Source organism: Antennarius striatus, chromosome 1, assembly GCF_040054535.1.
Source record: "Antennarius striatus isolate MH-2024 chromosome 1, ASM4005453v1, whole genome shotgun sequence".
In the NCBI taxonomy this organism is placed as follows: domain Eukaryota; kingdom Metazoa; phylum Chordata; class Actinopteri; order Lophiiformes; family Antennariidae; genus Antennarius; species Antennarius striatus.
Window position 1 is genome coordinate 21,693,494 of NC_090776.1, and position 14,574 is coordinate 21,708,067.

Below are 14,574 nucleotides of genomic sequence, written 5' to 3' on the forward strand. Positions count from 1 at the left end.
AGCCAGCGCACAGACGACCTGCTGGGTAAACAAGAGTGGATACATCGAAAGGCAGGAATGGCTACTTCGTCGAGGGCTAATAGTGAGACAAATTAATATTTTACAATAGAAGGATAGCAGAGAAGTCACACTATCTTTCATTTTCTGGAGGATTTCCTAGCGACTCAAAATGCCAGAGTATAGTCGAATATTTGATGAGTGAAGTGTGACTAGCCTTTATGTTAGCTTAGCTCGTAGCCATCTAGGGCCCATTACCTTCGATTTAGCCTCTCGATCGACTCGGGTCTGTGTTGTCGGTTTCACAATCCTAGCCTCTGTCGTCCTCGGGTCCGGATTTCTCCGTAGGCCCGTCGAGTACCAGTTATGTTTAGCGTTTAGATAATCGCTGGTGTCAACGTTTGTCATAATTTCCCCTCAGGATTCAACATCACATGTTCCAAAAAGAACGGCGACAAATTAAAAAAACGACTTATGCCAAGGTACGTGCAGTCTTTGTTGTCTTCTGCCTGGAGTATGTGTTAGGCTAGGTGGCTAGCAATCCACTCGGGGTTAACTTCAGACAAAAATCGAAATCATTTTATCGGTTACTAACATGGTATGATCATGTATTTCCTTTTTTTTTTTTTAAATTTTCTGGCCTTATTCACTCCAGTACCGTTTGAGTCACCCGGACTGATAGCAGCTGAGCTCATTGTAAATGTCAAGCGTTTATATCCAGCTTCAGGCTGGATGTAGTTTAATAAATGGAGCTGCTTTAGCTCTGCCTCGGTTGTCAGTCGTGTCACAGAAGCGCACTGGTTGTCAGTAGCTCAGCAGTTCTCTATCAGACGCACATCTTGGATTGGTTTCCATTTCTTTTTACATCATTTTATAATCTGCTGTGAGAAAAATACCACTCGTTTATTTGATAGAAATAAACTAGTGGTGTCCTCGGAGGCCCCTGAATTCATGTGTGTGTTTGCGCAGCTTCCTCTGAAGGACTTATTCATCAGTGAATTGTGTGATCAGGTGGAAAGAGCCAAGTGGCACCAGACTCAGCCCCCGACACCAAGAAAATACAACACCCTAATGTCATAAACACTGTAGTTTCAGGTCAAGTAACAGCCAGCATGTCTATGAATGAATGATGAATCGGTATTTATTGGACAGAGTCAAGCAAGCGGGAACATTTGCAGTGAATGCAGTTACCTGCAGCAAACTCTGCAAGCACTGATGTGTAAGATTTTCACTCACATTGCCGGAGAAGAAACTACAGTAATTCAAAGTGTTTTATAAGATGATTATTTTACCACTCACTGAGATATAAACACAGAAGAGTGTGAAAATCAAGAGAGGAAATATGTTGGTGTGTTCACCAGTGAAGGACTCCACCGGAGCAGATCATTGCCTTTATGTTATTTTGGTTCTGTGTTTTCCGTGTATTTATGTATCATCAATACAATAATAATGTCAAGCCCACACTAAAATCTGTTTGTCGTCCATCTGTATGCGTGTAAGAAACAGGACATGGTTGATCTTCATCTCTAGACCCCTCTGGACCACTTTCAATGAATTCTGGTGTATTCGGAATTCAAATGATCTGTCTGAACCCTGAGGGTTTGCATTTCATCAGTGGTTTTTTCTCCTTGGTTACTTTTACATCGTAAGACATATTTGAATTTCCATATTGTAATTTCCTATCATGGTGATAATTTGTCTGACTGTGTCACTAGAAATGGATTTTTTCCAGCAGCAGGGACATTTCTGTCCTTGGACACAAATGCTGTTGTTCCTCATGAGTATTATATTCTCATTACAGCAAGGAAACAAACCGTATTATGGTGATAATAATGTTTATCACAATTATTTCTGGGGTAGTACACTGTTGAACAAAAGTGTTTATTGTGACAGGCAGTCATTTCTGCCTGTGGTTGTGTAGTTTTCTTCTCACTGCCCTTAGTGTCATATGATGATCTGTTTCAAAGCTCAGATCATCAGTGAAAATCACTGTAGAGAGGGAACAGTCTGTGTGAATAACAGGGAATAGTAATGGATACAAAACCTTTGATCCTCATTGTATTTTTCTGCTGCTGGGTAAACTGTGTGTGTTTGTTTGTGTAAGTTTGAGTGAGTGAGAGAAAGAGAGAGAGAGAGTTTTAGTCTAAAATGCACAACCAAGATGCCCAAACTGATCTGCTGGTGTGGCGTTGGTGCAGATTAAAGCATCTGTTCATGGATTAGTGTTATTTATAAAGAAGTCTGATCATTTACAAATCTTAAGAATCCGAATTGGGTGTATTGCCTCATAAATTCTCACTGGAATAGAGTTTGCTTTCATTTTATGGTGCAACAGTCCAAAATTAAATTAGTAAGAGAAACGGAAAATAAACAGATGTGGAACGTCAAAAATATTTAATGAAAAATACAATTTTATAATGAGAATAATCAGGTTGTTCTAATACTGCTGGATCTTGTATCTGAAACTATACAAGTCTGCACACAGATCCATGACCACACATCTACAGCATCCCATACAGCTGCATGCAACTCAACAGATTTTTATTGCACAAGTGGCCAGTAGCCATACGAATATTGAATGGAATCAGAAATTGGCATATACTGATAGACAAATATTAGGTTTTGGAATCAGCATTAGAAAATAAAATTATATTAGAACGTGATCATAACATATTGATCTGAATCAAACGTGTCACAATAAATTAACATTTTGTCTTGTTTTTATGTAAATGGATTGATTTTGCATTCATATTTTTTTGTCTTTTAGATCCATTAATGCATCTTAAAAAAACACTTACTAAGATCATTCTCTAGTTTAGGAGATACTCCACGAAAGCCCAGAGACATCAGGCGTTGTTATGATATGTTTGTCCACATTTAGTCAAAGTAATTTAAGTGTGTTTGTAATGGATGGTCTATCATTTTAAGATTCAGTCATATTTAAAGCACATTAATTTTTTTAATCTTAAGTTTTTTAAATTTCATATACTGTTTTGATCCCCGAAGGTAAATTAAGAATGTACACTCTAGCTAATGACTCAAACGCATGCATATATATATATTAGTGTGTACAGACCCCTGTAGCACACACACACATACACAAGGGGGCCTGTAGGCATGCAAGGGAGGTAGAGTGGCAGGCAGCTCCTTCTTGGTGCGCCTTAAATGAGCAATTTGTAAAGGGGACGGCACCTTGCTCAAGGGCACCTCGGCAGTGCTCCAGAGGTGAGCTGACACCTCCCACTGTCAGCTCACCTCCGGGTATTTTTTTTTTTTGGGCAGGAGCGGGAATCCAACCGCCGATCTTGAAATCATAGGACGACCCGCTCTACCGCCTGCTTTACCACTGAGCCACTGCCGCATTTTAAGTTGTATTTGTATGGCCGATCAGATTGTGTTATTATTTTACAAAACTGACTGATTATTGTTGGAAAGAGTCATTGGTGACTGTTGACATTTGTTTACTCTTTTAACTACCATTCATAACAAAATTGCGTTTCCTGGGTGAATTACAAGATAATATGTCAGAACCCCATTTAGATGTGACCTCTTTTGTTTCTCATTTTTTTTGTTGTAAAATTACCTGAGATATGAATCAGTCACTAACCAACGGTAATGATAGGGCTTTGACACACATGCAGCAGAGGAGCCTACCTGACTAATTCATATTCTGTTTGTTTGTTTTTTATAGATCTTGTGAGATGCTGTGGATAGAGGTTTAGGAGCTGATGAGAGTACACTTGGTTTTTGCCCTTTGAGGACGTACCTGCCACCATGAAGAGTGAGGTACCACCTGAGGCCACCAGCAGACAGGAGCATCTGAAGGAGCCACTGATGAACCCAGAGCCCATGGATGCAGCCAAGAGCTTCCCTAACAACGTGGAGGTGATTGGAAAGGCAGGCAGCGAATTTGAAACCCTGTGTGAGTCCAGGCATCTTTCCCTGAGGGACACCGGAACGCTCAGAGACTCGGAACGGAGCCTTCCTGGGCGCAGAAAAAGAAAAGGCCAACAAGCCGGGCCTTCAGACTGCTCGCTGAAGGATGGCCACATCAGTGAGAGTTCACTGGCCCCTCAGCGTCCGAGGGTAGAACTTTTACAGCACCCCAGTGAGGATGAACATAATCAAGAATCCTCTTTCAGTGACTGTGCATCATCCCCATCTTCTAGCTTGCAATTCGGGGACTCAGAGACTCTCACATCAGAGGAAGATGGAGAGGCCGGAGCGACAGGCGGCCAACATAAATCTCCGTCTTTGACAACAGGAGGAGCCACCGGAGTTGGTCTGCGGCCCGTCTTGGGTCGAACTCGGGGAAATCGTTCACACAAGTGGGTGCGATCTGAGGCTGAGCCAGTATTGTTGAAGCGGCAGTGTTTGAGCAGCCGGCGGCCTCTGCATAGGAAACGCTTCATGAAAGCCGCTCCTGGAGGGGGTCAGCGGACTCAGAAGCAAAAAGAGCGGCTTCTGTTGCAGAGGAAGAAACGTGAAGTTATTGCACGGAGGAAGTACGCTCTACTCCACAGCACCAGTAGCTCCAGCGAGGAGCTAAGTAGTGACTCATCCTCGCCGTCTTCTACCGAGGTAGAAGATGAGCTTTATGTCGATGTCAGCAGCACCATCAGCCAGCCCAACAGCGCTTCTGTTGCCACAGGTGATTACAAACCATGACACTCTCACAGTACAGGAGTCTTATCAGTGGTTGTTTGAAAGTATGGGTGTATAAGTGCAAGAGATCAAGCAAGGTGGTTGTCCTCCACCGCTGCAGTCTGAACAGTTTGATATCTTTTCTATCTACGCTTTCCTCAAAATCAGTTCTAGTTGATAATGCACATCAAAGCCTAGATCTAAATGTTCCGCACTCCCTTTTCTTGTATCAAACTTCAGTCAGGCACAGCTTGATAGTAGCGCAAAAATCCCTACGATGAAAAAGTAAAAACGGATTTCACCTAAACTGTGTTAAATCCCCAGTAAAAATGAAGTTCAACATCACAGAAAATACAGCTTGATCATCATTCACGTGCTAATTTTTTTTGCTTTTTGTTTTCAATCAAGGTGATCAATGTTGCAGTTGTTACATAATAATATTGTGTGTAGTTCTACGTATGAAATGGTTACAGTGCAGCTGATACAGAAATGGCTACTCCACTCTGCTTTTGGCAGGCTGCAATAGTAAATACAGCCTTCTGTACCTGTTGGCACAAGTTTGTAGTGCTCCTACGTCTTAGCCATAGCTTTTTGCTGCAGTTCCCAGTCTGCATATGAAGGACATCTATTATTTTCTGATTGTGGAGTGGTCCAGCACTGACAGCTGGAACCTGTATCTAATTTGAACAACTCCCCTCACTGTTTTCCCCACGGCCTCAGTAATGTTTCTTGTGCCGTGCTCCGAAGGGAGAATGGAAAGTTGTTTGTGTCTCTGTGGTGAGAGGCAGGTGGGAGAAAATTTGGATGCTACTGGGAGGCAGCCTTTGCATAGAAACAGCTGGTCTCAGAGGGAAATCAGGACATTTGTTTACAGCAGGAGAAAGCAAGGAGGCAAGTGATAAAGACTACCTTTTTAACAGAATTAAAGGAGGTATGTGTAACAGGAAACATCTTCCTCATAGCATACTGCATATTCAACATAGGTGACTGTAGCCACACACGAGTTACAGTTCTCTGCATGTTGTAAGTAATGGTTTGTTGTTTGTTAAACCACGTGAAGGCTTCACGAGAGACCCAAACCCAGAGAGAAAAACTGCAGCAGTTCTCAGGAGACACATGGTTGAGAGTGAGTGGGAGGTCACATCATGATGTGCACAAACCAACCAACTGCTCCGGCATAAAAATGTGTACTGTTGTTTTAAAAGAGGCTCTCATCGGCTCCGGTGCACTGGATTTTCAGCTGTCAGCTGAATTTAATAATGGATCTGTTGTTCTGGTAAATCTGAATAGATGTGTGTAAACATTCTGTCTTTAAATGAAGAGAATTATGTGGATGTAAAGAAATCATTATCAATTATAATTGTAGTCAAGATTACTAATGTCATTATTTTTTTTCTATTTTTATTTTCCATTAGATTTTCACCATTTTTTCCCTTAATGCCTTTAAAAAACAAAATAGAATTTTTTCATTTTTTTTTTAACTGTGTAAATGAGAGCAGGATCCATGGAAGGTGTGGGAGGCATGAATGTGTAATTTAATGATTCTTCAGCCCATGGAGTCTTGATTTGAATTAATTTTCATGTAGAACATAAAAACATTATTATAAATGAATTATTGTCTTTAAGAAACTTCTCAAGCTCCAGTTGTCTGTTGGATCTCTGAAAGCAGCTACCTGTGAAGTTATTCGCTCCAGGCTGAGATGGAGTGGTATCCGATCCATAGAAAGACAAATACGTAACAGATTGTGGGAAAGTGAATGGAAAAAGCCAACCTCAGTTTATCTCTGATGACCTACATTTCCCTAGCCTTTAGTTTCATGCTGCTGTTAGTACAACAACCCTGGAGAAACACTCACTTTCACAAATCACCTGGTTATAGTCGTAGAATTTGGAGAAAAAAAAGTGACATTGACCGGGAGAAGTGGGAAGTGTCGGTGTGCTGTGTTAGAGTAGATTTATGTGACAGTGCAGAAACCTGATTATGCTGATTTGTTTGTTGTTTGCTTTTATAAACCACAGACAGAATTTTTCCAGCACTCCTCAAGCCGTACCTCGGTATGTAACGGGAAATAGTTCCCTTCAAAAACTGCTATTTCAAAATTAATTTGTCATTATGCAACAGCGACTGAACTGATTTCCTCATTTGTGGAGGGATGGGGGGGAGGGGGATGGGTCAGGCAGGCCTGCAGAGAGCCTCTTTGTTTTTATGGTAGTTGGACGCTTTGTTTGCTTTGTCAGATGTTGAGGTATGTGCCGGCCCATTACTAAATTCATGGCGTGTTTGCAGGTGCTCTGGATGAGGATGTGGTGGTGATTGAAGCGACTCCAGCTCCTGCTCCTGCTGTCCCTGCAAGTGAGGAGATCAATGTCACCTCTACTGACAGCGAGGTGGAAATTGTGACGGTCGGAGATGGCTTCAGGTGGGCACCTCTCTTTTCTGCAAGCAGCAGATTTATGTTCTTACATGAATTCTACATTTGCCGTTTGGCATTTTTCTTAATATTTTATCCCTTGCTGTGAGTTGAATGAGACTGTAGCAGAGTTTATAGTGTTGAGAAAATTTCTAGTATGTTTTTCTCCATTGTCATCGGGAATTACAGTATTTTCCGCACTATAAGGCGCACCTAAAAGCCTGTAATGTTCTCATAAATCTGCAGTGCACCTTATAATCCAGTAGGCCTTGTATATGAAATAAATTATAGAATACACAATTCATTGAAGTTGCGCCTTATAATCCAGTGCGCTTTATAGAGTGGAAAATACTGTTTTTGATTATTTATTTGATCAAAAGTAATGTAAATTCAAATTTTATTATTTTAATTTCTCTCAGATATTCCATCTGTTGACTGATCACTTGAAGACATCAGTTTACTGTTAACATGTTGCATTCAGGGACTGATGTCTGTGCTCTGTTCTATCTGCTGGTCAGTGAGTGACCCAAAAAGAACATCTGTTGCAAAAATGTCTTCAGTATTCAGTAAGTCCTATCAGCAGGAGTTTTAAAGAAGCAAGACCAGCGGGGGGAGTTTGGTGTCAGAAGTGGTTTCAGTTGTGTAGGACTGTAAAGATGATACTTTATCAGGATAATCCACAGACTGAAAGGACTTAAGAAAGAGAAAGACCTCTTCCTCTTTCACAGGTTCTAAACACTAATCCAAAAACAGAAAAGAAAAGCTGGTTTCAAAGTGCAGCTAAGTTTGTCAAATAAATATCAGTTTTAGGCTCCTGAGAGCCAAATGTGGTTAGGGGCTTGACAAGATGTAAGACAGGACAGCAGATTGGTCAAGGGTGAGTTCATCCGCTGGCCTGTAAGTCAATATTTTTTTCAGAGTAAGGAATGTAATTGTGTGCTGTTTTTTTTTTTTTTTTTTGGTTTGTAAGTTATGATGTCTGCTGGAGCTTCAGGTGAGGTTAAAAGCTTCTCAGCATCTTGGTGTAACAGGTCATATGTTGTTTTCCTTCTGTAGGACATGAAGAGCTCTCTTCAGCTGCGAGGTCGGGGCTGTTATGGCATTTGTGTTTGGCTACTTATATTTTGAAATGCTCTGTTGCAGTGTAGTAAAATGTTAACAGTATGTGTGTGTGCATGTGTGTGATTGTGTGTCTGATTGTAATAGATATTCCTCCGTGATATTGAAACCAGTTTTTAAGCCCAGGTTGTATGTATCGATTAAAAATAATATTATTTTTTGCTATAATTTATAAAAACTGTAACCTCGATTGCTTGTACATTAAAATTTACATCAATGACACATTTTTCCCCCGAAGGGTAATTAAAAGGGAAATTAAGATATGCAGATTCTATGCGGATTTTGTGTCTGGGTTCTCTCATGGGTTCTCCGGCTTCCTCCCACCTCCAGAAACATGCAGCTTAGGTGAATTGATCATTCTAAATCACCCCTTGGTGGGAATATGAGCACGAGTGGTTGTTTTTCTTTCGTGTGGCTACGCAGTGCACTGGCATTGTGCTCAGGGTGTCCCCCGCATCTCACCCATAAGTCAGCTGGGATAGGCTCCAGCAACCCCTGTGACCTGGAAAAACGCAATAAGCAGTCAGCTAGATGAATGAATGACACATAATTAATTACCTTTTAAATTCATTAAGACCTCAAACACAGAAGGTGAGGTGGGAATAGGAATTGCTGACATCTCCCAGATTTATGGTTCTCGGGATAAATGAGCACAAGGTGGGAAGGAGCATCTCCAGCGGATTTCTTTTTCTCACAGAATCCACGGCTTTCATTGTTCAGGAAAAGAAGACGTCATGACAAGGTCTTTGTTAATTTAATGCTTACAGCAAACAGCGCACACTTTATGCAGTTTGAAAGGTTGTTCTGTGTGCACTCTTTTCATCGAAAAATCAAGTATCACCATCATGGAAATAAACTTGGAAATAAAACTTATAATTAACGTAGCATTGAAAAACAAGTGCCACAGACACGAATCACATTTGTGGTTGATAGCTTTGAGGTAAAAATAAACATTAAAATCTTTATACATGCTGTAACACATACACCAGAAATCAGGAAAGATTTGAATTCCCATAAAACATTTCCAAAAACAACACCCTGCAGACTTGTTTTTATTCATTTCAGCAGGACATAAAAATGAGTTTCGTACTTGAGACCAAGAATGACTGTTTTCCTTTTGAAGGGGAAATTGGGACAGTGTAAAGTCATAGTGAAGATTACAGTCAAACCTATAAGATAACCACTCAAGGGACTGAAGCCCGTAAGTCAATCTGCCTGTATCTCAAACAAATTTACTCCATTTAAAATAAACAAATTTAAATCATTCCAGCTTTGTAAAACAGCCCCAAACCCCTCTAATTTATATTAAAACTTTTTTTTAATCAACCAATAGACATGCATACTCGACCTGTGCACAATTTATTATATGTAAGTTGTGTAAACAACGATAAAGCCCACGATGCACAGGCAAGAAACATAAATGGTTGCACACAGCCCAACTTTTATAAAGGAGAGCTTTCAGGGCTGCGTCCATCCTAATGTTTTTACTTCAAAATAAATGTAGCTTCTATCCAATTTTTAATTCAATCTTACAAATAGTCTCTCACCAACAATGTTCTTAAAAACTCATCACATAATCTTTGTCATACATTGGACATGTATGGTGAGACTGCTCTTCACAGAAAGCAGAACAGCTCTTTTTCATCGTATATATTTCTGTTTCATCGTTTTATTTGCACATTGTGTTTGCTTTTCCAAATATTACAGAATGTTAATTTTTGTTTTACTAATTCCCAACGTCTTCTGTAACTGCCAGTGTAAAAAAAAAAGTTGTGTATCTATTTAAGATGATGCTAAATAGCATGTAAAGTGGATGATCACAATAACATGCTTCTTGGTATGAACAGAGTTTACTTTTTTACAGGCGCATAAAAGTGACCTGATCAATTGAGAATTGGTGAATAGACATAGACTAATGCATTCTGATTTAATACAAGTCACACAAGCTACTTCATGTTCCAACAGTGTTTACCTTTTTGAGAAAAATGTAGTTTAATATTAATAGATTTATAACTACCAACTACATCCGTTTTTGTCGTACATTTTCATCTGTCACTCCCCAGCAATGCCTCCTTTTGTGAACAGAGCGTCCCTGTAGCTTGTGGGTGGAATTCAGACACGTCTGTCTTCATTCCCAGCTTGTATATAATGTTTAAGCTCAAATACTCTTTTAGCGAACTGCAGTACTAAAGGAGCATACTTCTGAATGTTAGTCAAATACTGACAAAATAACCCTCTTTTTCTTCTCATATTACGGTGGTGTGCGGTCAATGTGGACTTCTTTATCTGCTATCATTCCTTCTCCACAGTTCTCTCAAGTTCAAGTGGTACATTAAAAAAAAGCATCCCACTGTTTTAACAGTGCTCTTGAGGGTGCGTTTGGCAGTGTTTCTTCAGTGCAGCGAGTTAAAATAAACGAGGATTATGTTGCTGATATGCATCTCTTAAAATAAGGACTTGAGCAGTTGCTTCTTTGATTCTGTATTTCAGCTCATAGTAACAGTAAGGCCACAAAACAGGATTCAAGTTCATGAGATGTTCTGTGATGGCAAAATGCTAAGAATCCGATGGATATCTTTCCCATATAGAAAACACGATGTGTCTGTACTTGTATTTAAAAGGAATAAAATATATCAACCTACAAAATAACCGTTTCCTTTTAACGTAGGAGGTGAAGGGGTTCATGGCCTCAAGCTAAATAATACACTTGATTATGTTTACATGTTCTGAATTGTCATCCATTTTATATCCCTATGTCATTTAGACATTATATACTCTACTTACATGGTCTGTAAATATTACACAAGGTTCACCTGTTAAGGAGCTTTTTATATACATTTTCAAACTAAAGTAAGATTTTGAGGGAAAAAGTTTTGATATAAGAAAGCTGAAACGTGCAACATATTTGTTTTGGGTAAATATCTGTTTTTATATTTCCAATAATGAGAAAGGAGGAACATAATGTGAAATCAAATTGTTTTATCATAGAGGGCTGGAATGCCTCTATAATTATAATACGGTACATCACATGTGATTGGAGTTGATGCTTGTCTCAAAGATAAAACTTTGCATGCATAGTAATAATAATATTATATTTTAAAAAATATTTTCTGTTTCTTCATTGCAAACCTTTATGCTTCACATCATTTGCCAGTCTACACAGTGTTTTTCCTGACGCCCTTGAACTCCCATGTCTGCAGGCTGCTCTTTGCCTCTGATCCCCAGGGCCTCCGGCACGTTGGCATGAACAACCTCAGCTTTGCCAAGACACCCATTCCCATAGTCTTCATGTTTACAATGCTTTGTTTTTTTTTTCTTGCCGTCACCTCTACCCTCAGGGGGTCATGGTGGTAAACAGATATTTACAAAATAATCCCAGATCTACTTAATTAAGAACCAGTCTCCAGTGGCTTCTGCTGCTCCCTGAGGAGAAGAGTCTGACCAAGTGGATCTCAACATAAACACCTTGCGCCCCCCTCTGCTCATCATCCCCATTGCTCTGTGGTTTGTGTGTGGAGACAAGTTTGTTTTGGCTGTTTGTTAAATACAAGAGCCAATAAGCTTCCTCCTTCATTCCATTTGCAATGTGAAGTGGAGGATGACTCACAGGAAACAACTGAAGGAAGACAATGTGAGCTAATGGGAATCCCCCAGTTACAAACAGCATAGAGAAAAGCATTTCCATTGAAATACAAATGTGGTTAAAGCAAATCTTTTTCAGATCATCGTAAATTGTGGACTTTTGAGCGCACCTGAGTATAAGCCTCACAATAAATTATTAATGAAAAAAAAACTGTGTACATACACTCCTGATCAAAATTCTAAGACCATTTGAAAAATTGCAAGAATTCACACTGTGCACCGTTGGATCTTAAAAAGGTTCTACGTAGATTTGTTTTTTCATGGCTTTTATGAGAATAAATTTTGTTATTACTTGTGAAGTTTTGTTTTGACATTTGAAATGTGAGCTTATACATGTTTAGAATAGTCAACAGTAATTATTTGAGTCAGTGTAAAATATAACTATAAGCATAGACAAAAAAGAAAAAAGAGGCCTCCTCCAAATTGTTCTCCTGTACAAAGTGGAACAACGTTTTGATTATTCTTGATGGTCTTGATATTTGTTTTTAAAAAACGCCACTTGTGTGTCCACTCTTTTTAATTATTTCTTTCCAATCTTTTTCGCCCTCATCTTCCGTCAACGCTGAATATTTTCCTGTTTCAAATTACCTTAGTATATTTACCAGACATCATATATTGGCAGAAAGCACAGGTTTTTAGCTCTCTGTAGTGTTGGAGTTTTTCTGTTTGAACAAACTTTCCAGGAGCTACGGTATTGAGAAGCCGTGTAACAATCATGCAATTCTTCCAGTGTTTTGTCATTGACTTTTTTTCATGCGACTACCATAGTGTACCATATATATATGCACACACCTGTAATTGCCAGCTTTCCAACAACGTTGGAATTTTTCTAATTGGTCAAACTATGACGGAGTTACGTTAATACAACTATGGACATAAAAAAGAGAGAGGGCGCTAGGGCCGTAGGTAAAGGGTCAAACGCCCAAATCACTCCAATGACAAAGGTTAAAAAAAAAAAAAAAAAGCTTTCTCTTTTTGAATGCGGTTGGATTGTTACATCAGCAAGGCCTCTTGTAACATGCTGTTGCTGCTGATGTTGGATGCAGTAAGACACATTTTAAACAAACAGTGCCTGAAGCACAGCAGTAAAACAACGCGGCCATCTCCAACGTGCAGCAGCTCCGTTTCCTACTTTGACGGTCAGATTTATTGCCTTTAACTCAAAAGCTGCATCATATGGCATTCTATGGTTTTGTATTATAAGGGGTGTGCACGAATGCCTGTTCAAAACACAGTCAAAATACGGTAATGTGTTCCTTGCTAGATTTGTGTTACAGTATATTTGTAGTTTTTCATGGGAAACTGGTTTCAGTGTGACTCTGAAGGTGGGTCATTTTCTGTATGGCATACGTCCCAAACGATACAAACGCCCAGAGGCTGACCAAAGGAATGGAAGATCCTTTTGTTGATCAATGTCTTGTTGTCTCAGAATGAGTCATGTTTTTATTTCTTGTGCTCTATTCAATTGCATCCTTTTAGTCTTCACTGTTTTGTGAATATCAGGTCAGAAGAAAGGCTATGAACTGAATATCAATCCATTCTATAAAAATATTCTATGATACATATTTCATGCAGCAAATTCTTCACACACACACACACACACACACACACACACGTGTGAAATGTAGACTTGAGTGAAAAAATCATTTCCACTCAAGGGATTATTAAGGTACATTTCTTCTTTTTCTTCTTCACGACACTCTCCTACCCGCTCTTGTGTCCCGTCCCCCGGGCTCATTCCATCCCCCTCTGTTCACCTGTCCTTACAGCACTGAGGTGGGGGTTGTGGCTATTCCTTGGCCTCTCACTTCAGTCTCAGAGAGCCATGAGCCAAGCAACAGTAGCCTTGGAGCGAGACAATTAACTAACTGGAGAAGTATTGTTGGGGAAAAAAGGGTACAAAACAAATATATATCCTCCTCAGTCTGACCTCCCCAGTGGTCAGACTGGGGCGGTCCGAGCTGAGATGACAACTGTCTGCACCATAGAGCAATATATATCGCTCTATAGTGCTCATCCCTTGGTTGATTGGTTGGTTGGTTAGTTGATTGATTGGTTGGTTGGGTGGTTGGGTGGTTGGTTGGTTGGTTGGTACACACGCCTGTAACAAAGATCAAAGCACACTTTGGAACAAAGATGGAACAAAGAACCATATATCAAATCGCTCTGTACAACGTAGCAAAGAATGAAGCGAAATGAAATGAACTTTATTGATCCCCGTGGGTGTCTCTGTCCCCCTGTGACAGAGACACACACACACATACACACACACACACATACACGCAATGGGCATGTAAACATGCAGATGGAAGGTAGAGCAGTAAATTACAGCAAAAGGAGAGTAAACTATTGTTCGCTTTACAATGAAAGCATGAAAGAATCTATATATAGAGGGAAAAAGACCAAAGCAGGGTAAATGAAACCAAAGTGAGACTAAAGCACGGTAGATGGAAGCACATAAAGAGTATAATTACATAAATGAGATGAAGAAGTTAAGACTCTATGGAACACAAAAGTACAATGGGTGTACGTGACAGAAAGACAAGACACAGGCATATGGTGATAGAACATGACGCGTTGGAGCGACAGAGACAACGCATTCGGGAAAGAAGAACAGCATACAGAATAAAGCAGCGAGCACGAGAGAGAGCCAAATATCGGTAAGAGCAGAGCAGTATGTACAGCAAGAAAGAGACGAAGGTCAACCAAGGTGTGAAAACATGAATGATGAGCAAAGAGAACATTATCTGAAACAACAGTG

The 14,574-nt window shown here is 39.9% G+C and overlaps 1 protein-coding gene across 2 annotated transcripts in view; it reads left to right on the forward strand.

Annotated features, from left to right (window-relative positions):
* Positions 1-14,574, forward strand: part of rnf111 (ring finger protein 111) — a 27,565-nt gene continuing 12,991 nt past the window's right edge. For both annotated transcript variants that reach the window (XM_068320521.1, XM_068320531.1), the window contains exons 1-4: positions 1-82; positions 419-479; positions 3,689-4,648; positions 6,929-7,061. In XM_068320521.1, the coding sequence (XP_068176622.1) occupies positions 3,772-4,648; positions 6,929-7,061 (1,010 nt within the window). In that variant the 5' untranslated portion in view covers positions 1-82; positions 419-479; positions 3,689-3,771. The remainder of the gene's footprint in view (positions 83-418; positions 480-3,688; positions 4,649-6,928; positions 7,062-14,574) is intronic.